This window comes from Mustela lutreola, chromosome 1, assembly GCF_030435805.1.
Source record: "Mustela lutreola isolate mMusLut2 chromosome 1, mMusLut2.pri, whole genome shotgun sequence".
NCBI lineage: Eukaryota > Metazoa > Chordata > Mammalia > Carnivora > Mustelidae > Mustela > Mustela lutreola.
This window is the reverse complement of record NC_081290.1, coordinates 211,014,478-211,040,126: the sequence shown is the minus strand read 5'-3', so window position 1 is coordinate 211,040,126 and position 25,649 is coordinate 211,014,478. Positions and strand designations below refer to the sequence as shown.

At 44.5% G+C, this 25,649-nt stretch overlaps 1 protein-coding gene across 1 annotated transcript in view; it reads right to left on the bottom strand.

Annotated features, from left to right (window-relative positions):
• MAML2 (mastermind like transcriptional coactivator 2) overlaps positions 1-24,773 on the bottom strand; it is a 344,987-nt gene extending 320,214 nt beyond the window's left edge. Inside the window, exon 1 of the mRNA XM_059185832.1 lies at positions 22,907-24,773. Coding sequence (XP_059041815.1) covers positions 22,907-23,419 — 513 coding nt within the window. The 5' untranslated portion in view covers positions 23,420-24,773. The remainder of the gene's footprint in view (positions 1-22,906) is intronic.
• Between the last annotated feature and the right edge of the window lie 876 nt (positions 24,774-25,649).

Genomic DNA, 25,649 nt, shown 5'->3' with positions numbered 1-25,649 from the left:
GTGCATGCGTCCTTCCTATCCAGGCCCCTATGCTGACGCGTGACTTAGCAACGTATTGCAACAGAAACGGTATCAGTAGGAAACCATCAGGTAGATATTGAAAGCACTTTCAGGTATCTAAATGGTAAGTTCCTGATGATAATGAAAGGCTTCCACACAAGTCGTGAACCCCAGATTGAGCTATTCTTCCCACTTCCTATACTCACTAGAGGTAGGGTTGGGGAGTGGGAAAGTTGCTCTGGGCACCTCCACTTGTATGGTTTAGTTTGGGTTAACTAGGGGTCATTTCTGGTAGCACCTCTGGTAAGGGCTGGTGAGACGCAGTCAGAAGGATGAAAAGGCGGGTAAAATTGAGTGGTATCCATGAAGCAAATCCTATGATAAGTGCTTTCAGTTACTCACTGCTTAGGACTCTAAGATAGGTGCTACAGTTACCACTGTTGTACAGAGGACAAAACTGAGACTCGGGAGTCACACAACAGGCTACAGGTAACACAGTGATGAAAGCAGGGGAGTTCCGACTCAAATCGCGGAGGGTCTGACTCCCAAACCAGAATTCTTAAGTAATGGACTTTACTTCCCTTGATTCTTAAATAATGGACTTTACTTCCTCACTTAGCTATCAAAGACAGAGAAGTAATCATTTAAGACAGTTAACAGAAGAATGTAATCACTGGAGAGATTGTATTGTTACGAAGCCTTTCAAAAAGCCTCCCCTTATTCTTGCAGATAAGGAAAATAACCCTCAGGCTTCCTGCTGAAGTTGGTCAAACGCAAGCCAACGTGAAACAATGGTCTGAGGTCTCTGTACTTACCCCAATCACGTGGGCCCTTGACCCACGCCATTTGCTACATGAAAAACAAAACAGAAAACAGAATATAAGACTCAGGAGGGTGAGGATCTTTGTTTTACTCCCTGAGTATCCTAAGTGTCTGGAACCGTGCCTGTTATATAAGCTGACACTCAATAAATACATGTGAAATGAACAGATGGCCTAATTTTAGAATAGTCAGTGGTATAATCTTCTTCAAAATCACAGTAGGGGACATGGTAACCTGGGCTTCCGGCCAACGTCTATATATGAATATGTTCAGTAGCCTCCAAGATGGCCCCCAATGATACCTACTCATATCCTTGTTCATACCCCTCTCACACTGTGTCAGCATTGGCCTGTGTGGTCAACAGAGTACGGCAGAAGCAAAGGTGTGTTGTTTCTGAGATTGGGTTGTGAAGGACAGTGGCTTCCGTATTGGTTCCTGCTCTCTTGGATCACTGTTTCTGGAGGAATCCAGCCGCTGTGTCTTAAGAATACATAGTCAGCCTAAGGACAGGCCAAGGTGGCAAGGAACTAAGGCCTCTGCCCAACAGCCAACCCAGCGCTGCCAACCACCATGTCAATTAACTCAGAAACAGATCGTCCGTCCCCACTCAAGTCTTGAAGTGACTGAGGGTAGTCCCAGCCAATGATTTGAGTGCAATCTCATGAGACCCTGAGCTAGTCTTTCTGAATTCCTGACCCTTAAAAACTGTGAGATAAGAAAAACTTACTGTTTTCAGTGCTACGCCTTGGGATAATCTGTTATGCATCAGCAGATAATACAATCACTTAATCTTATCATCTTATTAACATGGCAAATGGCATCTAACTTATGAATAAAAACCATAATAAGGATTTTTACAGGAAATTCTAAGAGCTCAAGTCTGCAAATTTTTCTCCCTCCTCAAAGTTCTGAAAATATAAACATGTGTTCTTTCTTCTGATGCACTATGGCCCCTTTTCTTTGCTACTCGCGGAACAGTTACTACAGGAGGGCACAGATGCAGCATTATAGTTGTGTTTATTCTGAAAAAGGTCCAGGGCAGGGAATAGTATCAACCTCCCCCAAGGGAAGGAAGAACTATTCTTATGATTTTTTTAGAGAAAAAAAAAATCTTCTTGCTGACATGAAATTAATTTTGACTCTATTTTAAAATTTTAAGGACTTACATTCAATAGTGGAGGAAATACAACCCATAAAACAAAACAATTAGGCATGTTTTGGGTTGAATAAGCACCACGAAGTCAATGAACAAGTAACAACTCATACGTAGAAGGTTAGTCCTGAGAAAGAACCAGTTGAGAATTTTCAGAATATGGCCAAGCTCCTACAGTGGTACCTCACTCAAAAAGTTGTGCAAGGAGGGACGCCTGAGTGGCTCAGTTGGTTAAGCGGTTGCCTTCGGCTCGGGTCATGATCCTAGTGTCCTGGGATTGAGTCCCACATCAGGCTCCTTGCTTGGTAGGGAGCCTGCTTCTTCCTCAGCCTCTGCCTGCCATTCTGTCTGCCTGTGCTCGCTCTCTCTCCCTCTCTCTCTCTCTCTCTGACAAATAAATAAATAAAATATTTAAAAAAAAAAATCTTAAAAAAAAAAAAAAAGTTGTGCAAGGAATGGTCATCAGGAATAATTACCAGCTCATCCTACAGAAGCTACAGGGAGCTTTCTGGGATGGCGCAGGGAAATAAGAGACCCGCAAACTAGGCAACAGGATCTCATGGCATGATGTTTTCCATCAAACGACTGCTGTAAGTTAGGATGTTATCTATGGAAGTCCTGCAGCTCAACAAGGGGGAAATGAAATAAAATGGAATTAACTCCGTGTCATACTGATTGGCAAATGTCACCTGTCAATTAATGCCCCACCACAAAACTATGAGGTACAGTCAAGGATCTGATGACATACCGGGAGACTGGAGAGAAGGGAGTCATTATGAAAGGTACTACTTAGGGTATCACCACTGCCCCAAAGCAGTGCTATTCAGCTGATTTAACGGTGGAACTTTCAGAGTCTTGAATCACAAGAGGAAGATGTTAACATTCAACCCCTCCTTTTGAACATTTAAATTCTCGAAGCTCCTGTAAGTCACCATCTCCTCAAAAGGTTCATATGTGCTTTGTGGCACAGGTCTAAATTCCTCCCTGAGATAAAAGAAATACACATGTTTGTGATGGTCTTTCCCTTCACCCAATGTTTGAATACATCTCTGTATTTACGAGCCAGTGAGAGTTTGGGTTATTATTTATATTCTCCTGCTGGAACTAGGAAAGTCTCCAAAATGTAGTGTGCTCAGGAGATGTGTCTATAGAACATTTTTATTATAAACATAGAAGACTTTCAGGGCATAAACAATTTCCTCAGCATACTGGGCTGCTTTTCTTTGAGCTGTTGTGGTCAATCGTGGAAACAACTGTAGCAGCCATCGTGCCCTCCATGCGTGTTTGATGGGCATCTGTCAGAGTAAAATGACCTAGCGGTTCCATTTCTTCTCCCCCTCAAATTACCAGTATGACTGGACCATCAAATGAAGCAACTAAATGCCAAATTTTCTTTTTTTAGATCATGCATAGTTTTGAGTTAGATGAGTGGAAAAATAGTCCTGAAGTCTGAGCTTTTTTTTTTTTAATAACAACTTTTCAACAGTTAAACTACTCTTGGTAAATATGAGTAAAGAAAGTGAGCCCCAGTCCCAGCACATGTTTACAACTAAGTTAAAGGCTCTTAAAAATAGGGTGTTTGATGGTCCACTGCCAAAATATGAACTCTAGCAGCCTGGAGTGCCCAGCTAATAATAAAGACTCAGTGTTACTATGAAAATCCCCGAGACGGAGCTCCAATTCAGCTTTATCCTTTTCACCAAGAGGTTCCCCACAATGATATGGGAGACATAAATTTGGAGTTTGAGGTCAAGGTGGGAGGGGAGGAAGCCTCAAAATGGTGGGAGGTCACTGAAAAGCAAAGTAACATATCGCTGGACTGGGCTCGAAACTAAAGTGCCAAACAGAACAAAAAGAGTTCAGCTGCTGCTCCAAGACAGCTTGCCTTTGAGAAAAGAGGAAAATGCTTAGGCAGCTAACAAAATAGGTAACAGAAGTCCAAGGTGAAAGAAATATGTTAGGTATGAAGAAAGCTACGTGTGCTTTCTCTTCAGATTCCCGAAACCTGAATGAACGGATATACAAAGAAAGGAAATACTTGGATCTCCTACAACTAGCGGCTCTGTGTGGAATGAAGAATTACATTGGGGCTAGTTTCAGTGGATTCTTCCTCACTCCACCACAAACCTCACCATCGGGTTCTTCGGCTCTTGAGTGTTTGGAGAACCTGACAAACTATGGAATTTGTCCACACCGAACATGCACATATGCCGTCACACAAAAATTTGCATTTAATTCAGAGAACTGACATACTGGAGATGCTGTATTACTGACCTTCTAGGGTAAAAGGAATCTATTGATAAGAATTTCCCAAGAGAGCTCAGAACTTGCCTTATTCACTACTCTATTCTGGTAACTAAAATGGGGCTAGGACATCATACCTCAATACCTATTTTTTTTTCTTTTTCCCCAAAGGCAGCTACCACAGAATTTGATTTCCAAAAGAAAGTTCTGGTGATCTCACGTCTGGGGCATCATTTTCCCATTTCTACCCTGTTTCTGTCTCTGCTTCTACCAAAAATGGACTTCTCTTAGAATACTGATCGTAAGTAATGATTTCTCCAGAATTGGCTTAGGGGCAATCTTAATGCAAGTCAGGGAGGGAATGAAGCTGAGTTTGCACTACACTTTATAAAATACTAAAAAAAAAAAAAAAAAAAAAAAATTCAGTCACCTTCTCTGAGCTCTGAGAGAGAACACAGGTTATAATGTCTTCAAGGAACAAACCAATCTTCAAGGCACTTACAACCTAAAGCTACAATTTATGTAACCTATTTAAACCTAACTTTATAAAATGGTATCATCAGATATTGAATTACTTCTCTATGGAAAGAGTTAACATCTTATTGGGAATCTTATTCAAGATTTCCCAGATTTGGATTCCTGGGCCTGAAGAATAAATTCTAGGGACTTGTCAGCCATGTTGCCTATTCTCTGCCCACAGCAGATAGCAATAATGAACCACCATGTCCCTCTTCTCACCAAGCTTGGATATCACCTCAGAACCCTCCTCACAGCCCTCCAGGTGGTTACTATCAACCTTCCCTAGCATGAAAGTCAAAAGTTACTTGTTACTCACAAACCCTACATGTTCAAGTGTGTTCTACCTCTTGAACCTTCCAGAAGGTTGGGAATGGTCTCAAAGAGTCATCTGCAGCCCTTCGGCATTCATTCTCAATTTCATCTGCACTTCAGAAAGTGAGTTAGCTCTGATCACTACTGACTTTTCAATGTCTTGTTGCATTTGGGCTTCCAAATTGCAGGCCTGGGCCATGCGTGAGCTGGAGTCTGATATTACCTGTGTAGTGACCTTCTCCTAGATGCAGTAGGAAATCATACTAAACACACAAGTAGTGGCATCCCCCTGTTTTTTCAAATCCTGACTCCACCACTCGTGGCTGAGTGACCTGGTCATGTGCCTTTCTCATCTGTCAAATGGAAATAAGATTGTACCTACTTCATCGTGTGATTATGAGGACACTTGAGTTCATATTCGAAAAACACTTAGAAGAGTGCCTGACATGTCAAACACTTAATGACTGTGATTTAAAAACAAAACAAAACAAACACCGAACCAAAATGGTCTCTTGGAGATCAGTGTCTCACATCAGGTGTATGGGACATTTAATCACAGAAAGAGAAAGGATTGGAGTCCTTTAAAAATTCAGGCTCACCACAGTTTAATTTCAACACACATTGACTTATGAGGTATCTGGCATTGTTGTAGGCCCCAGAACTACAAAGATAAATAAGGTATATTCAAATCTGAAACAAAATCCCATCAAAAATGAACACCCGCATTTTCTCCAGGTAATGAGAAAACACCCATCAGCATGAAAAACAGATTCAGCTTGGATCTGAATGGATTAAAAAATCACTTTTCAGCAAGAGCTGCAGGTCTCTCCCTTAAGTTCCATCTTAGATATCCATTCCAAAATAAGCAAGAACACTGAGAAAAACTTAGACCAATCTCAGTCACACAGACAAATCTGCTTCTTTGATTCCAGATCAAGTTTCTATTCATAACAACCTTGTAGCCCTCTCTCCCCAGACCTGTGAGTTGGCTCACTAGATCCCCAAGAAATATGGGGAGCAAAGTGTGGGCTTTCACAAATTAAAAAAACTTTCATACCTTGCCTTGTATTCATTCTTAGAAATTAATAAATTTTTAAAAAGAAAAAGAAAAAAGACTCCCTTTTTCCAGCTTCCCTTATTCCAGATTTGATGTGCCCTGGGTGCCTGACATCCTCATTCCGTTCATGATTGACATTCTTTCTAGGAGAGTCATTGCTTCAAATCCTGTGTGGGTATGCTTCTGGAAGCTCATCTTAGATGCAAATTCAGTGATGTATTTGGGACTCAGCTCCTCAACTTTGCCAGCTGTGCACCCTGCACAGAGAGGCCTGGGGGTCAGGAGGGTACATCTCTGCTCACTACTGGGTTAGTGGAGGCCATTGTGAGTCTGTTATCAGTCTCTAAAATGGGCATAATTATACTCCAGAGAACAAACTGAGACAATGTGTGTGTCCATACTTTGCAAACTGCAAAGTTGTTATTCAAAAGTAAGATTTATTAGTATCCCTCAATTTCTCCGAGTCTGTTTCCCATATGTAAAATTTTAAAAAGCTACATTTGGGGGCACCTGGGTGGCTCAGTCATTAAACAAGTGCCTTCTGCTCAGGTCATGATCCCAGGGGCCTGGGGTCAAGCCCCACATCGGGCTCCCTGATCAGCGGGAAGCCTGCTTCTCCCTCTCCTACTCCTCTGCTTATGTTCCCTCTCTCGCTGTTTCTCGTCAAATAAATAAAATCTTTAAGAAAGTAAAAATAAATAAATAAATAAATAAAGCTACATTTGCCTTATTTATGTTTTTTGAGGGGAGGAGGGGCAGAGGGAGAGGAAGAGAGAGAACCCTAAGCAGGCTCCCCACCCAGCACTGAGCCCAACAGGGACACTGAGGACACTGAGCCGAAAGCAAGAATCGGACACTTACCCGATTGAACCCCCCAGGCGCCCCATACACTTGCCTTATTTATAACATAGAATTTCTGTGCGGGCAATATGGGTTGTGTACATGTAAGAGGGTATTATTACAATTGCAAATACCAGTTACTGCTTTGGACTGCCCCCTGAGAACCTACTATGCCTCTACCTCCTTTTGGTTCTGATGCTAATTTCCTATTTGTTTGCCATTGCAAAGGAGGGCCCATGTTCTTCTTCTCAAAGGGCACCTTTCCAGAGTTTGTCTTGAATTCTCAAATCTCAGTGACTCCTAACGGAATGATCACAATAGCTCTAAGGCACAGACGACGCTGGCGGGACCACCTTCCTCCTTAAAGAGCATCGGGAGCTGCACTGTGCACAGACTGGCCAATGCAGCACCCCGCCCGGCCAGGGCAGACCACGGTGCAGGCAGCTGTCCAGGCACTGGCAAAGGAGCCCATCTCCTATTCTGAGGGTAGCTGTTTATTTATGCTTATCACTTTCTACTTCCTGAAGTGTTTCCCAGATTTGCTTCCGTTTCATTAATCCAAATCAATCTCCAATCAACCCCTTGATTCGGCACAAAGAGCTGTGTACTGTATCACTAGTAAAATTTATCTCATTCCTTTGTTTGTTTGATGCTGTCCTCCCCCACCCGCCATCAAAATGTAAACTCCATCAAATAAGAACTTTGTCTTCCTGTGTGGCGCAAGGGACTAACGCAGGACCCAGCATATAGTGGTCACTCAGTATATGTAACTTACTACTCCATCATCCTTGCCCTCGTACCAATGTTTTCTACTGAGGAGATGCTGGACTTTGGAATTTCAATCTGAGAAAAATCTTAAATGGTCATCACACTCCTGTGTCTTTCAAATGGCTGTAGCACTGGTACCATGTTTTTAACCACATTAAAGCATATCTATACCTATACTTATAAATACTCTTTTAGATACACACACACACACTTCATTGTGATTAAAAACTTGGTGTTTTATAAGTATGAGATGCATAATCAAACAGGAGGTGGGGACTACTGAGGCCCACCACATGTTCTTCGTTCTCTCTTTCATACCTCCATTCCTGAAAGACTCATAAGACATCTCTAGTTTGGGGCTGTGGGTGGCTCAGTCAGTTAAGCATCTGCTTGTGGCTCCTGTTAAGATTCCAGAGCCCCAGGATCAAGCGCCACATCGGGCTCCCTGCTCAGTGGAGGGCCTGCTTCTCCTTCTGCCCGTCACCCCTACTCATGTTTGCTCTCTCTTTCTCTCAAATAAATAAATAAAAGCTTAAAAAAAAAAAAAGAAAGAAAAGTAAGAAAAACATCTCTAGTTTCAAAGCCATTGATCTGACCATTCATTCAATAAATATTTACTGGGGATCCAAAATGCTCCAGGAATTACTAAGGGCTAGGACACATGTAGTGAACAAGACTGACAAGCTTTCTGATCTCACTGAGCTTATCTTCTGTGGCAAGAGATAGGAAGCGCACCAGCAAACAAGTAAGTGACATAAATTCAGGTAGCGGTAAGAGTTAGGAAGACAACACCTCCGTAGTGAGAGGGGAGGAGGAGAGAGAAAGAAATCAATCGTGTGTGTGTGTGTGTGTGTGTGTGTGTGTGAGAGAGAGAGAGAGAGAGAGAGAGAGAGAGAGAGTGAGTTAGGATAACCAGCCCTGAGGTCTCTCCAAGCAGGTGATATTTGGGCTGAACCCTGGATGACAATAACAGTCCAGCCAAGCAAAGTGCTGTGGAATCCAACATTTTGGGGTTGCAAATAGGGTAACTAAGCAGCAAAGGAGGGGTGATGGGCCACAAGGTCATGCTGTTAGCTAGCAGTAAAACTTGGACCAGAATGGAGGTACCTTGTCATTCTACTACTTAGCACGGTGATACCATGTTCTCTTTCCTAGTTCCTACAATCTGGCATTCTCTTGTCTTTTGGAGCAACTTCCTTTAAAACTGATCTTCTTTCCCATACTTTTTAATGTATTTCTTCATTCCATTTTCTTGATAAGTCACCTACATAACCAATTTGTGTCCAAATATACTAAAAATAATTATGGTGAAAAAGGGTGTGTGTGTGTGTGTGTGTGTGTGTGTGTGTAGGGATGATGTGTGTGCAGGCGTGTGTGTGGTGAGGATCTGGGGTATATTTCCCAAGCAAAAGTAAGACTCGATCTATTGGAAAAAAGACAGCTTGACTTCCTTTATCTTAGTATTTTTAAAAAGAAAAAGCAATGGTGCATAGCATAATACCAAGACATTTTCATCTAAAAAAACAAAAACAAAAACAAAAAACCTTAGAAGAAAAGCTAAGGAGTTTAAAAGTTACTAGAAAAAAGTCATCATCTCTAAGTCTCTAACTAACAGACAAAGAAGCTGAGTGTGTCTACCCTTGGAAACAAAAATGAGATGACAGCCACAACCAAATGACCCTTTTGGCTTCCCTCTAGTTACATCTTGTTTTGTGAAAGAAAATGCACTGTACTGTCCAAGAGCCTCAGATGGGATCCACAGACCCCAAAGATTCTAGGAATCATAAAGATGCAATTTACAGAGCTGTTCTCTAACCAAATCAAGAGACAGGGAGGGAGGGAGGGAATGGTGCTATCAAAGAAATCCTCTAGATTTAATATGCGGTTGGGTAAATTTTCCTTTGTTGATTTGTCTGGAGCAGATCCTAAGCATTCCTTTTTCCCAGTTCTATTAAATCCCCAAACAGATCTGAGTTTTAAGGGCTTAGGGCTGCCTTGGGAAATAGGTGATTATACTCTCTGCTTAGGGTTTTAGTGATAAGAAGGGGAAAAAAAAAAAAAAGGAAGAGGCAGTGGATTGAATCCCCCTCTCCCAGACCAATTTCTCAGTGACCCTCTTTTGTAGTTCCTCTTTAAAGCAGAAACATATTTTTAAAATGAAGTGATGACACGTATAAAATCCCATCCATTAATCTGCACTTTCCAGTTGTGTGTGTGAGAGAGAGAGACAGACAGACTAGTCAATTCCTGAGGAAAGCAGGCTCCGTAAGACTGTCTTTTCCTTTTCATTTCACATTTTATATTTCATGAATTATTTCACAGGGGTACTCATTCGGGAAACTTCTTTACCCACAGAAATGCCCCAAGTGTGGCTAGGATAATCTAGGCAAACAAAAACAGTACTTCCTCTAAAAATAAATGCAATGAATCAAACGCCAGGCCTACAACTGTGTTTTTCATACTGGAACCCTAAGCTCCAGCAAACAAGGTCAGCGATGCAGTGATTCGTTCATGACTCCCAGGAAGAGGGTTAAGCAATTCTTAGGGCTGTGCGCTCGGCCTTTGCCACAGCTGGACCTTGCTCCCAAGATTACTTCAGAACCTCCTCACCAGTATTTCCTTTAAAAAGCAAAACACCCTCCCCACCTTGTCACCTTTCCTTCTTTCAGTTCTTTCTAACAGATACATGTAAAGGAGAGACTGACATGTGAAAAGGAAAAGTGAAGTAGCAGGGAACGTATTCAACGTGTATCCACCCAAAGGGGGCCTCTGGGGTGATCCAAGCCACTCACCCTTATTGTTTTTCCAAGAAGGAAACTACGTACCAAGGAGCTAAAAGGACTTGACTAAGTTGCTGGACTAGTTAGTATCACTAGGCCTTTAACATCCAATTCCTAGGCCAGGACTCTCTTAGCCTATTACAGGTCAGTATAGTATGTAGAATACAGTGTCCCTGTATCATGTCCTCTTGGTCTGTTCACTTTTGGGGAAGTGTAAGGCGAGAAAGATGAGGGACTTAGAATAATGTGCTACAAAAAGGAAAGAAAAAGAAAAGGTGAATTCAGAAGCAGTGTCCTTCAAGACGGAATATGTTTACGTTCTCCCCAGCATGCTGTTTGTAGCTAGCAAAGTCTTCAGTGACCTAGAAGATCGAATGCAATTACATTGCCCATCTATATTTGCTATGCTGTTTGACTCTCCCAAGGGCGGCATAGCAGTACAAAGGGGAGTGACATCTTTATGAGGTTAACCCTTTTCTATTTTAAGGGGAGACTACCAAAGGCAGATGTGTTCCCTGGAGCGTAACAAGAATGCTGGAAATTTGGTAGTTAGGAGGAATGACAGCACCAGGCCATCATCCAGGAGGGAAAAAATAAATTGCTGTTGGGAGGAACGGCAAGCTAGGGGAGCCTCTAAGAATGCTGATGCACATGAAGTGAGAGTGACAAGGATGACAAAGGCAGGGGGGATCAAATTAGAACCCAGTGAGAAGGGACAAAGGAGCAAGCAAGGAAATGAATGTTTGGGAGGCTCCACCACGGGCCAGACCACACGCTAGCTGCTCCCACATATTATCTCATTTAATCCTCACAAGTTCTGGCACCATTTCTACCACCATGAAAAGCAGAAAATGAGTCTCGGAGAGGTTAAGTGACCAGTGCTGGGGGCATGCATTTAAAGAGTTGGAGCGGTCGTCACCGCTAAGGCTTCTCAGCTCTGATTCCCTTAACCTTTGCTAAGTAACCAAGCACCCCCAAAACTTCGTGGCTGCAAACCACAGTGCGATGTTTCCCGTGATTCTTGAGGTTAGCTGGATGGTTCCTCTGCTGATTTCCCCAGGGCTCGCTCACTCGTCTGTCTGCACAGAGCTGGAGGATGGGCTGGCCTGAGATGGCTTCACCTTTGTGTTGGCAGCCGGTACTGGTCCACTCTGCGTGTGGACACTCGGCCTCCAGCTGGCTACACCAGCTCCTTTATATGGCGGTCTCAGGGCTCCAAAAAGCTTCTTTTTCTTAACCACTTTACTGAGGTATGATTGGCATCTAGAAAGCTGCACGTATTTAATATACACAGCTCTGGAAGTCTGGGGTTAAGTGTACATCTGTGAAACGCTCACCACCGGCAAGGCCATAACCATGCCAATCACTTTCCGATGTTTTCTCCTTTCCTTTTATTATTTTTACTATTACTTGTGGTAAGAACACTTAATATAAGATGTTCCCTCTCAACAAATGTTAAGGCAAGGAGGGCCTTTTGGGACACCTGGGTACCTCAGTTGGTTAAGTGTCTGCCTTCAGGTCAGGTCATGATCCCAGAGTCTTGGCATCAAGTCTTGCATTGGGCTCCTTGCTTAGTGGGGAGCCTGCTTCTCCCCATGCCTGCCGCTCCCCCTGCTTGTGCTCAGTCTCTTTCTCTGTAGCTCTTTCCCTGACAAATAAATAAATAAAATCTTTTAAAAAAAGAAAAAAAAAAAAAAGGAGGACTTCTTAAAGGCCATCCCCGGGCACCTGGGTGGCTCAGTGGGTTAAGCCGCTGCCTTCGGCTCAGGTCATGATTCCAGCATCCTGGGATCGAGTCCCGAGTTGGGCTCTCTGCTCAGCAGGGAGCCTGCTTCCCTCTCTCTCTCCCTGCCTCTTCGCCTACTTGTCATCTCTATCAAATAAATAAATCTTAAAAAAAAAAAAAAGGCCATCCTCACAAATAGCACAACATCATTTCTGTCAGATACTACTACTTAAAACAAACCACAAGACCATTCAAGATTCAAGCGGGTGGGGCGGAGGTGATAGCATCTCGTTTTTGAATGGGAGGAGCGGTAAAGTCACAATTAAAGGGGCATGTGGGATGGAATCACTGTGATCATTTAAAAGATAATCTAGTAGGTTCTTGCTCCTTCTACTACCGAAATGTTAATAAAAATTCCCAAATTGCCCCTGTTGTTTTTACAGACTTATAAAAGATACCTGGGTGGCACAGCTGGTTAGGTGTCTAACTCTTGGTTTCAGCTCAAGTTGTGATCTCAAGGTAGTGGTCTCAGGGTAGTGAAATCGAGCCCCACCATGAACGCTCTCCCTCTCTCTTAAAAAATTAAATCAGTCTTGGGATGCCTGCTTGGCTCTGTTGGTTAAATGTCTGTCTTCAACTCAGGTCCTGATCCCAGGGTCCTATGATCTAGTCCCACATGGGGCTCCTTGCTCAGCAGGGAGCCTGTTTCTCCTTCTGTCTGCTACTCCCCCTGCTTGTGCTCTCTCTGACAAAAAAAAAAAAAAAAAAAAACAAACTTTTAAATAAATAAATATTCTTTTTTTAAAAGTCCTTAATAAAAGGACAACTCTTTATAACCTGGAATAGAAAACTTGGGTTCTAGTCCAGCCTCTACTACCCTTTTAAATGGGCTTTAATTTTTTTCATCTGTGAGTAAAGAATTTGGTGTGTTTTCTCTCTAAGGGCTTATGCTACCCTATAAATTGATAGAATAGTGTCCTATTTTCAGATCAGTATGAACTAACCCTCTTGGGGGCTGGGCAGGATGGAGATGAGAGATGACTAAAAATGACATTGGTTGTATGTAACATACTCCCTTTCATTGCTGTGGGTACAGAATTTGGGAGGCAATGAGCAAAGGAATTACCCCTTCTTGTGGTTGGTTAAAATCTTCCATGATCTGGGGGGTGCTCTGACCATTTCCATTTATTATATGTTCAGCGTGGGTCCCTCAGCGTTCTACCAAGGATTAGAGTACAAAAGTCCTTCCTCCGTGGGCTTCTAGACCTGGTTAGCCATAACAATTCCTATGCAACACACACTCACACCAGCTAAGCAGACAGTGGAGGTGAAAAGGCTCCGAAGCTGGTCTCTTCCTGAGGGAAATGTTTAGCTGGGAGCTCTCTCAGAAAGATATTGTTGCCTCGTCTCTGGAAGATCAAGTTCCCAAGGAGAAAACTAATGTTTAATTTAGCACAAAGACCCTTCAGAATCTCTCTCTGGGGGACTGAGCCTGCAAACAAATCCACATACAAAGAATCTAAGAGAGAAAAGGAAGCTCTCTTTGGTGCAGTGGCTACAGGACTTGGGTGCAAACTTCACTCAACTGCAGCCTCTGCCTGTTGTTTCTGTCAGGAGGATCGGTGCTCTTTCCAGTTTACTCTTCTGTCTGTACTTTGGACTTTTTCAACACTCTGTGAAACAACCAAATGGGACAATACCACTAGCACACGCTTTTGCTGTCTGAAGTTACATAGTGCATTGTGGCAGTCAAATGTGCAAGCCTTAGCCAGTTGGTCCACTGAGGTGAACAAAAACATCAACAAAAAAACTTCGTTTCTCAGCTACTTAGCCAGAGAATGCTTTCATTTTTTATGTAATTGAGACCCCAGAGAGCTCCAGAAATGAGCAGTGCACATTCATTTAAGAATGGCAATCATCATTCCAAAGACACGGTACAGGTACATACTGTATTCAATTAAGCCACGTCTTTGCACTCCGGTTACCACGGCGTTAAGAGAGTATACTGCTATCTGAAAGTCTCCTGGTAAGTTATTAGAAGTCGTAGCAAACTTCTGCCTGAAGTAAATTTTCTGAAAAGGAAAAAACCAACACAAACACAACCAAACCCAGGTGCGTAATTAACTTTCCATTTAAATCCATCCGAGCCACCTGAAGAGAACTTTGTCGCCCAATGAGGAGTTGAAGATGTTGGGCTGCATGTGGGCGACAGTTATCAGTGTTGCTGGGAAAAGTCCACAAATAAAACGCAGCCACATTTCTGACAGAAGAACATTTTTAAAACGACAATGTTAATGATTCTCTATCAACATATGAACTACCATGACGACTAAGGAAGCAAGAACACTGTTAAAACAATATAAAACAAAACAAACCCAACACAAGGTCGACTCTACGTTTCCTAAGAACATTTCACTTCAAGAGGAAGAGGGGGATTAAGTGGAAACGATGGGGAATAAACACACTAACAAAAAAATTTTGACTACATTCTTTGCTGAGCTAGAACCAATAAATCCATCCCTGCCCAAACATCATCTACCCAACGAGACTATTCCTAGTCTTATCCTGTCCCTTCTTCAGAGAAACATCGTGCTTTCGATTAAGAACCATCCTCAGTAAAACTTGCTTCGAAGCCTTGGCAACATTTTCCTCACATTTCTTACGGCATCAAGTTTTAGGTGATACTGAGCAAGGAAGAGATTCTTAGCTAAGAACCACACCGATGGCGTGAAATTTTCCACATGCCCCAGGTCGGGGTAGGAAGAGGACGAACTCCTGTTGCTGTTCATTTGCGGTTACACTGAGTCAACTGATTCCTTAGTGACTTGAGCCAGGGATCTGACTTTCAAAAGCATGATTTGAGATCTCCACAGGAGGGAACTTCTAACTCTTTGTGACTCTGTGACCAGATTCACTTAAGAATTATTCAGCAGTCTAAATTAATGATTCAGTTAAGTGGGTAAATTCGGACTGATCATTTAATGATTCCACACTCTCAATAAACAGTTTGTTTCTCACTTACCCACAACTTGCTAGGCAACTGAATGGAATGCCAGCCTCTATTCCAGAAGTCAAATAAACACTCTAGTCAAGTTCTAGATCAGAGGGCCTAGAATCCCAGGAATGGAAGGGCTATTCATTGATCCTGTTCTCAAGAAGAACACTATTAAACCCACGCCAGGGAAAATGTGAATCGATCCCAGATGATATCTCCATATTAGACAATTTTGGGAAACTGGATAATACGGGATCCATCACTAACCATTTTAATAGATATTAAAAAGAAAAGCCATGGACGCCTGGGTGGCTCAGTGGTTTAAAGCCTCTGCCTTCGGCTCAGGTCATGATCCCAGGGTCCTGGGATCGAGTCCCATATCAGGCTCTCTGCCCAACGGGGAGCCTGCTTCCTCCTTTCTCTATGCCTGCCTCTCTGCCTACTTGTGATCTCTGTCTGTCAAATAAATAAATAAAATCTTAAAAAAAAGAAAAAGAAAAAAGAAAGAAAAGAAAAGCCATGCCCCATGAAACATCTCACACATATTCTGAAGATGGAATTTTGAGCTGGAAAAAAACATGAATCTGACTCAGGCAGGTCACCTTTCACAGTAACAACAGCTAAATTGTACTGAGCCTCTACCAGGTAGCAGGCATTTACCTCATTTAATCAACAACCTGGACTAGTTCTATTACTATCACTCCATTTTCCAGCTGAGGAAACTGAGGCAGGAGAGTTCAATTAACTTAACCAAGAAGACACAGCTATTAAGTGGTAAAGTTGTGATCTGAAACCAGGTAGTCTCACCCCCACAACTGCTATGCCACCGTGTCTCCTTAAGCCAACTTTCACACCTCTATTTCCAACCCTATCCACACCCCTCCTAGCCATAAATACTAAGAGGCCAAAGTCTATATCAAATTGCTCACCATGGATACATGAACTTTCATGGCATAGAATTACTGCACAATAATTCTTTACTGAATTAATAGCTAATTTCCAAACTCTGTAAAGCACCCATGTCTACAACCTTGGTGTAAAATTTTGGGACCTTTGCTAAAGTCATTAAAGTCTATGGAGAGCGAAGCGCACATACACACTGTTATTTGCCCATTTTCATAGCCATTCCTTCAGCAACTGGGTAGGGCCCAACTCTCTGGCCTTCTTTTAAGACTAGTGGAGATCGGGTGGACATCTCTTCTCAACCCCTCTCTAAGGAAATTGAACAGCTCTGAGTCTTTCACATCTGCCCCTTAGATACAAGTTGGAAAGGTCGAAACAGGCAGCCGTTCACTGTGGTCAGCACCCTGACATCATCATACCTTCGATCAGAAAGTGTTGGCTTTTCTCCTCTGCCATCTTCTCCATAGGGAAGTTTCCCTGTGCCATATGAACTTGGACCAAATGGGAAAATGGGACCCCACTGGAGCTTAGGGCAAGTGAAAGCTATGGAACACATCTGCATTAAAAAGCAAGCGAGCGAATCTCAAACAGCATCTGGAATCACAGCCCCTCATCCAAGTTTCTGCTCCCAATTTTTTTTTAAATTTTAATGAAATGAGTTTTGCCAAGTTCATAAACAGGCAAACACATTCTTTGGGAAGGGAAGTTTACACGTCAAGAGAAGACGCTTTTCCCCCAGGGCAATTCTTACTTGCCCTGGAAGGCCTGGGGAGCCTGGGAAGAAAGGTGCATGTCTTTGGTTCAGCTTCTTTTAGTTTCTCTTCTGTGTCTAGCGAGCGTGTTTTAAAACCGTCTCCTTTCGATGCCAAAGGCCATGTCATGCTGTATATAACTCACCGGGAAGAAGGGAAGTGTGTAAATAGCAAGGCATTAAGCAGCTCTAGGGACCTGAAGATAGGTAATACAGAACACTTAGGCAATGTGCTCTGAGAAGAGGCTGCCGGAGGGGAAGTGTAATACTTGTCTTCAAGTGTATGAAGGATTATTATTGCTTCACTGATGCTGACTTCTCAGAGCCTTCCTTGCTCTACCATTTTCCTGGGCTACTGACGTACTCTTGCCAGAGGTTCAGCCCCACCAGCAATGCAATCAAGCTCACCTGTCCCTCTCACTACTCACACCCAACGCCGTCAGCCAGGCTGCACTCTGTCCCACACCTGACCTGGATACCCATCCGCCCTCAGCGACCCCGTCCCACGCTTCCTCCCCCCAGGCCCTGCTGCTGACCCGCACAAAGGCTCTCCCCGGGCCAGGTGTGAAGCTCTCTCCTACCAACCCCTAGCAGTCCTCCCATTTTGAGAACCTCCTATATGTCCGGCACTGTGCGGAATGTTCTGGTAAAGAGCACCAGCTTTGTTTTTCCAGATGAAGATACCGATAGCCAAGAAGAATAAAGTCATTTCCACAAGCTCATCCAGCTAGTAGGTGTGAAGTAGATCTGGATACAGGTCAAAATATAGAATCTGTGCACTAAATTCTCCCATTTACTATTGCTCTAAGACTCGGTTTCCTTATTCGTGAAGTGGGGCACGTGTTGCTTACTCGCCAGTGTGTTTTTTTTGTTTGTTTGTTTTAAGGCATTATATAAAATATAAAAGTGCCTGGTACATTCTACGACTCAATGAGTACTAAGTCCTTTTTCCTTCTGATTTTTGACATCAGTTTTGGTCCATTCCACCGACTTCGTTCTTGTACCGTTCCTTTACCAACATGGTCTTGATTTGCCCAGTGGACTGGTAAGCAAGCAGGGACTATGTCTTTACACATATTTCTCCCTATTCCCCCACAGAGCCTGATTAGAGTGTGAGGGGAAATTAGCATGAAAATGCAGAAGAAAGAATTTGGAATTGTTTACATTAAACATGATCCAGCCTATGAACATATATAAGGGCCTGAATTAAAGAACAAGGAAGTAGCAGAATCCACTTGGGATAGCTTCGTTGCCATGCACGGCAGAACGGATGATTCTTTAAAATTTCCAGCCATGCTTTTTGAGACTAAATAGCAGCACTAAAAACAAACACACACAACAACAATTAAAAACAAGAACAGCTAATCATAGCCACTCTTTTAGTCATATTTAATTATTACGTCTTAGAACATCTGAAAACCCATGTTTGTCTCGGTAACTTACAAAAGGTTTACAGGCAGAGGGAAGCCACACAATATTAAACTAGAAGGTTTAGAACTCTAAAGTTTGAAAAACATCACCTAACAAGGACATTATTTCAAGGAACACACATGTCTTCTGTAAACAAACACTGACCCAAACAAGCAAGGCGTCTTGCTTGACATAATAGCCCTCGCTGTCAAAGCAAGCTTTCTGTCCATTTTTGATAAAGGATTGTACCAACTTCTCTCTCCACTTGAACTCTTTTGCCTTTGTGAGATCTTATAATTATATTTACTTGAAAGAAGTAGTAGGAAAATCCTGGAGAGATAAGAACTCTCCCTTTATTACTTTGTTCTGGAAAACAGAACAAAAATAGGTCAGTTCTTAAGGAAATGATGGCTGCATATATAAATAATGTAAACACTCCTATCACTGTCCTGGGGAGGATATTTATCATGGAGACAGCTGGAGACACCCAGATCTGGCCAATGAACTGTTTCTGTTCTCAAGCCCCCCCACTTACACCTCTCAGACTGTGAACTGTCAATTGGAAACTTGATTATTATCAGTTAAAAATAACCAGGGAACTCTGGCAATGATTTAACTTGTCTGACTTTCTTAAGCTAACAATTAACATTTTAGACTATTGTTGACAAAATATTTAACTTTCCCATGCCATTTGTGCAAACGACTTTTCTAATATTCCTTAGACGCTCCGGTGGACACACCTTTCCCAAGCTGCTCTGGTCCCGGCAGGGCCCGTAAAAGACATGCGCGCAAGGACCCCAACCACTTTCACAACACAGCACGTTTTAACTAAGATTTCCTGGCACCTTCAGGAACACTTAAGCACACTGATAACTCAGTCTTATCTTGGCAGCGCTAAATTTGAAATACCAATCCCTCTATTTACAATAAAAGCTATTTCACCATTTAAAACAGACAACTGAAAGCTTAAGTATCCTTTTAATCCCTGGAAAAACCGGTATTATGATTCGTTGCTTAGTAGTTTATTATTAGCAATACTAGTAATAATGCCTTGCATTTCTATAGTGCTTTATTTTTTCCCAACGCCTGTTCAGAAACACACATTCATTTGCTTCTCTCAACACACTAGGACAGCAATATTGTTCTCTCTGTTTTACAGATGACTGCTAAGTAACTTGTCCTAGGTCACCCATCTGGTTAGTGATCAAGCAGAATTGGGGAGGCAGACTCCCTGTCTGATCTGCTTTCTTTCCTCCACACTACGTTAGAGAAAAGATAATCTCTAAAGCCAAAGATGACTTGGAACCACTTATCTATCCATCCTAGCAACACAATCTATGCAACGGAAAAAAAGAGCTTGTCTCAGGCAATAGGGAAAGATTAATAACGAACCGCAGAAGCTCTAAACCTTACTGTATTGGACCAGCAATTAATCAGTCTCACAGTTCATTCAAAGATTCAAACGTACTTCACCAGAAAATGATTCAGTGCCTAAAGCCTGCTCCAAGTGGTTAGAAATGCAGATCTGCTCAAAGCCCTATAATCCAGGCCCTCTGAAAGGCCCTGTTCCTGCAGTCTCTGTAGCAATGGGGCTTCCCCTGAACTTGCACTTGAGCTAAACGAAGAAATTGGCTGAGTAAGGGCTGTAGAATTAGGCTGTCAATGTGGAGAGCATTAGCATTGGCTTGGAGGTTATTGCATTGTTCGGGAAACTTGGGCTATTGAAAAAACTCAGACTTTATATATTTCTTGCAGCACAATAGCCCTCAAGTCGATGCAATCCCACAGACCAGAAGTTCCCCTGCCATCCACGTTCCAGTATTACTGACTCCATACTAGGCATTGTACTGGCAAATACGCAGCATACAGAGATTCCATCTGAGGATTCAGTGCATATTTGGTTTTAGATGACCAATATTTTCTCTCTCTCCCCACGAAAGGACCTTTATGGCCACTTATGGCATATGGATTAACTCTTCAATACACCCAGACAGAAGTAAATCTGGTCATGCACACAGAGGTAAAATTAAGAAAGAACTCTGCCACTCATTCCGCGCAAAATCCCTTCAAATTAATAGTGTCTCTGAAAATAAGAGGAGCCCATGTGAGGTGGGACCTGCCGATCTAATGTGCGGGGATGAATCAGTTCCCAGTGCCCAGGCCTCCCTTCAAACACAATGTTATCGGGTTCATACAGTACTTGCATCACCATCTCTGAGTACCATGCTGAGTAACAAAGCTCCAAATTTAGAAGCTAAAATGGAGAAGGGAATTTCCAATAACCAAAAAGGGGGTGGTGGATCAATCTTTGCAAAACCACACGTTTTCAATGAAAAGCAAGCATCAGAAAGAAACTGTTCTTTTTAGTCTTAACTCACAGGGCACCTCTCATCATCACCGAGCTCGGAGAGGGGCCTCCTCCAAGGCGATGTTTCAGGAGGTCACTGGTGGTTAGAAGGAAAGAATCAGATTCTCTCTCAGAACAGGAGTGGTACAACAGCCACCTCTGGCTTCTGCAGCAGTAAGCCTTCAGTCCGGAAAGGCAGGAGCCCCTCCTTTCACTTCCTACCAGCATGGAGAGTGCTATCGTAAAGTTACAACAACCATTGAGGTTGGCTGGTTTCATTCTGCATCCCAAAGTCCGCCCCCCCCCCCCCCCCCCGCCACAAAAGAGCCAGCCTCATTCTACTTCCACCGTGGAGAAAAGAAAAAAATCAAAAATGGCCATAAGCAGACATGCCACCTTCCTGGCCGAGATACGAGGGCCACCTCCAGTTTTGGCACCCCAGACAGATATCGGTCTTTTCCACTGAAAAAGGCTGAGCGCCTCATCCCCTGTGTCATTCCCAGAAACACTTACCAGGAGACTGCGAAGTGCACAAAGCAGTATTATTGGGAGACTTGCAGACAGATTATAAATTTACTAAGGACAATCAAGGCATTTAGATGCTTCTGGCTGCAGATGCCAGTGACACACACACATACATACAAACCTCATTCTTCTCTCCCTTTGAGTGATTTCCCCACCCCCCACCCCCTCTGCCATTCACCTCAGCAGCTCCCTTTCACAAAAAAAAAAAAAAAAAAAAAAACTCCCACTGCTCTCCTAGGGAATTCCAAGGAGTGGTGGGATGGAACAGGTGGTAGGGAAGGGAAACTAGTCCTTGAAGCTCTAATAGGACCCCACAGGTCAACTGCATTCAAGGATGAGACAGCAAACACTGGGTAGTTCAACTGTTACCAGTTATTTTTCCTCTGGAGCTCATGCCAGGAAGTTGCAGTTCTAGGCAACCCAAGCAAAATGTGTGTGTGGTGGGGCAGATGACCACTAACCTAGCTTTCCCAGAACTTCTAGAAACTTCACTACACGCCCTGGCTAGATAAAAGGGGGAGCCACAAAGAAGCATCCTATAGGCCTGGCTGGGGCGGGGAGAGGGGGTCCACTCTCCAGAGCTCCTTTTCAAGCTCCTTTGGAAAAGGAGTTGGACGCACTGTCCTCCTCTCCTTCGGGCTTTTGCAGTACTTTTAGTCTCACATGGCTATTTCCTGTTGCTGACTTTCATTAGGGCTGGCTTAGGCAAGCCGGAGCGGTGCTGCGAGCAGACAGAAGATCAAGGGCCCCACAGACCTCAGAAATGGAGGTGGCCTGCAGGGCTGTGGGGCAGGGGTTCCACCTTCTACCCAGAGGCCACTGGCCTGGCAAATCCAGGGGAAGCCGGTGCACGGCAGGCGGTCACCTGACCAGGACTGGCACCGAGAACCAATGATTCAAGGGATACTCCCTCTGGGATGGGGTGTGTCTGTGCCTCTGAGGAAGAACTGCCAGCCAGAAACTTCAGTCAGAACTTTCAGGTTTGATGTCCTGTCACCAGGAGTGGCTGAAGACAAGGTACTTCCTAGGATGATAGTGCGTAAACGGCCCCTTCCGTGCCTGCCCACTGTCCTGAACGCTGTCAGCTGGCATGACCTGCCTGTGGTGCCCGGGAAAAGAAGCTCAGTGGGAGGGGGCAGTGGGGGTATCCCTGGGAAATCAGGGAGTAAGCCTCTCAGAAACATTCCCTCACCCATCTTAGGGATGTTTCCCCCACATTTCTCTTTCGATTGAGGGGACACTCATGGAACTTCTCTGTTAGAGATCGCCACTTATGGTCTCTTAACCCAAGAAGGGGCCACTTCAAAGGGGAAATGGGAAATGCAGGAAAAGGCTTTGAGGAAGGTCAGCTGGACTGACAGAGGAACTCAGGCTGAAGCACGGCTTGTTGGGCCTAATCAGAGCTGGCTAGCCAGAAGAGAAGATCTGTGAGGACAGGGCCTTCCTCAGCGGTTCACTCAGATCTTGCAAGCCTGTAGCCACTCTTGACTCCAGGGGGCCTCTGGGAAGCTCGGGCTTTCTACTTCCTAAGAGACAGCCTACTAGTGTAGGAATAGCCATGAATGAGCACCAGAGAACTTGATGAGTAAGAGTGTAAAGCTGCACAGACTGCCTACCCGATGGCCTGGGAGGTAGCCAGGTAGCACCTTGGCCCTTTTCCTTGCTGTCCGCTCCTCCTCAGGCCAAGGCAAGCTCTACCCTCACAAAAGGCCAGCGGACCACAGCGAGAATCATGAGAAAACCAGGTGCCTTACCGCAATCAGGGCTGAGTTCCTCTGGTCCCCAGGGGTTGAAGCTTGTGACTGCTGCTCACCGTCGATCCCACCACCGCCACCATTATTGCTACTGTTGAGCAGGTGCTGCTGGTGGTGATGGTGATAGTCTGGTGGGGGCGGTGGGGCTGCTGTCGCCGCTGCTTGAGAGGCTGCAGGAGGGGCAGCAGGGGGCGGTGGAGGGGCTGCCGTGGTGGCCGCAGTGGCAGTGGCCTTGGCGTGCTTGCCAGCCTTCCTTGCCCCCTGGCCATGCTGTACCAGGCTCAGGAGCTGCAAGGTGCTCTCTCTTTCCCGGTCTGAGCTCTCAGCCCGACCACGCTCATAGCGTCCTTCACAGCTCAGGTGGTGCTGGCGGCAGACGGCGATCCGAGCCCGGAGGCGCTCCACGATAGCACTGTGCACTCTTGGGGTGACTGAGCCCCCTCCAAGGAGCCCCGCCCCAGGGGCCCCCCCTAGCCCTCCTGTGGGGGCCTGTGGGGGCGCTGTGTCCCCCATCTTACTGGACACAACGCTGCCTCTGGGATGGTGAGGTGGAAGGAGGCTACTGCTGGCTATTGCAGGCAAGTCTGTTTTTGACAATATGAGCTCAGTGTTCAGGGCCACATGAATAGAGGTCTTCAGAGGTTGGGGGGAGCCGTGGAGAAGGTGTGGGGGAGGGGAGTTAGTAAAAAGAGGGTGAGGAGACAGAGCAGAACCAGTCGCAGAGGATTAGTTGGAAACAAACCCTTATCAACTTACTCTAATTGCATTTGACAGCTCTTGAGAACTTGGACAGAGTTGGTGGTTTTTTTTTTCCCCCCACCAGGCTGACAAGAGCCCCTAGGTACTTTGTAAACACACGATCTGGGGGTTAGAGCAAGAATTCAGGGATTGTCAAGCCAGAGACAGAAACAGACAGCAAAGGGAATTGAGAGGAGTATTAATAGAGGTTGGACTCCCCCTCACCTAGTTGTTTCAGAAAAATTTTTTATGGGGATGTTTCTGCAGAGAAACACATCTCTACCACGTCTATGTAACCTGCAGCCTTTACTTTTCTTCGGGTTAGGAAAAAAAGTGCTGTTTCAGGAAATTTTCAAAGGCAATGTTCAGAATGTACAAAAAATCAAGAGAGGCTGTCTGTTGGCTTTTAATTTTTCCTCCCTTTCCCTTGGCTCCGGTGTTTTCTCCTCTTTGGGGTACTGTAGGATGTTGTCTTCTCCCAAAAGAGGGAGATAGCTTTTCAATTGTTAACAATGTCAGTAACTGGACTTTTGGACCATGCTCTTTTCTTCAGCTAATCCAATCACCGGTAAAAATCCTCATTCCCTCTAAGGTTTCCTAGCCTTAAATGAAAGCAGTCTGAAGTCGCTAGCCACTGAGAGAGATCCTTCAACACATTTTTTTTTTTTTTTTCTTTCCCGCTTACGCTTCCTCACCCCCGGCGGCTCTATTCTAACACAGTATCAAGAGAGACAAACTCTTCCGAGAGTAATTTACAAACGATGGTCAAACTTACAAACTTCCAGCAAATTGCACCGAGTCATGTCCAGCCACTTTTCTGTCCACTTTTGTACATTCCATCCCCGGCCAGTGGATCTGAGGGTCTGGACTCGCAATAAGCAATGTGGTTCTATCTCCTGTATTGCTCCGCTTTATAGATGGAAAGAAAAAAAAAAAAATAAGTAGCTTGTATTTTCCTTTCTCTTTCCCGTCTGTTGTTAGCCGCTTTGCTGACACTGGCTCCACTGCCCGGAGTCACGGCGATACACAGGCTTTCATTGTGCTCCGATAGGAGAGGGAGAGAAAGAGAGAGAGAGTGAGACAGAGAGGGAGAAAGAGAGAGCCAGCAAGCTGCAGATGGGGGCGGGGGGAGGGGGCGGGCGGGAGAGCCGAGCGGCGGCTCCCTGGTGGAAGGCTGGTGTCACTGCACGAGTGAGTAATTGCAGCCGGGCGCCCGAGAAAGGGGAACGCAGAGGGCCTCCCAGTGGCCGAAGGCGTAAATCCCACAGCCTGCGCGCGGCGCGTCTCGCCGGGGCTCCCGGAGCCTGACTTGGCGGAGTGGGGAAGGCTGGGGAAATTCCCCAACCCCTACCCATGTACTTCACCAGCTCTAAATGTTGAAGAAATTCCCGGCCAGGGAATGTATTTTCCCTTTCAGACCTACCTGACGCCCCCCCTGAGGGTATCATTTTCATTTTTCAATAGGTTGTAAAGGACACCACTGAGCACCCCAGCGAGAGCTGGGTGAGCACGGAGGAAATGCTCATTAGTATAATAAGGAAGGCGGGCGAGGATGTGCGTGTTGGGGGCCGAGGGGCGGCGGGGTGCAGTGGAAATCACATCGCTAGCCCACCCAGAAAGGGGAGGCCAGTGTCTTGTCTACCGGCCTGCCTGTTCTGTGCGTCTTTGGGTAAGTCAGCTTCGGTGATTACAAGCAATTCAGCAGGGGTAAATAAGAGATTTTATGACGATGAAACCACCGGTCCCAGTTCTAGAAAAGAAAATGAAGGTTTTTCTTTGAAAATACGAGATGACTTATAAGTCACTGCAAGATCCACGGCTATCTGGTTTACATATGCATGGAGAAAACTCAGTATGTAGCCGTGGAGTTTCAAGAAGTTTAGGTGAGCACAAAATTGGGATCGTCAGGACCATAACCATGCAGTGTGTCCTAACTCCGAAGTCACTTGGATTTGAGGTCTCGAGCAATGGGACTTCATTAATTTAAACGAATACTCCCACCTCA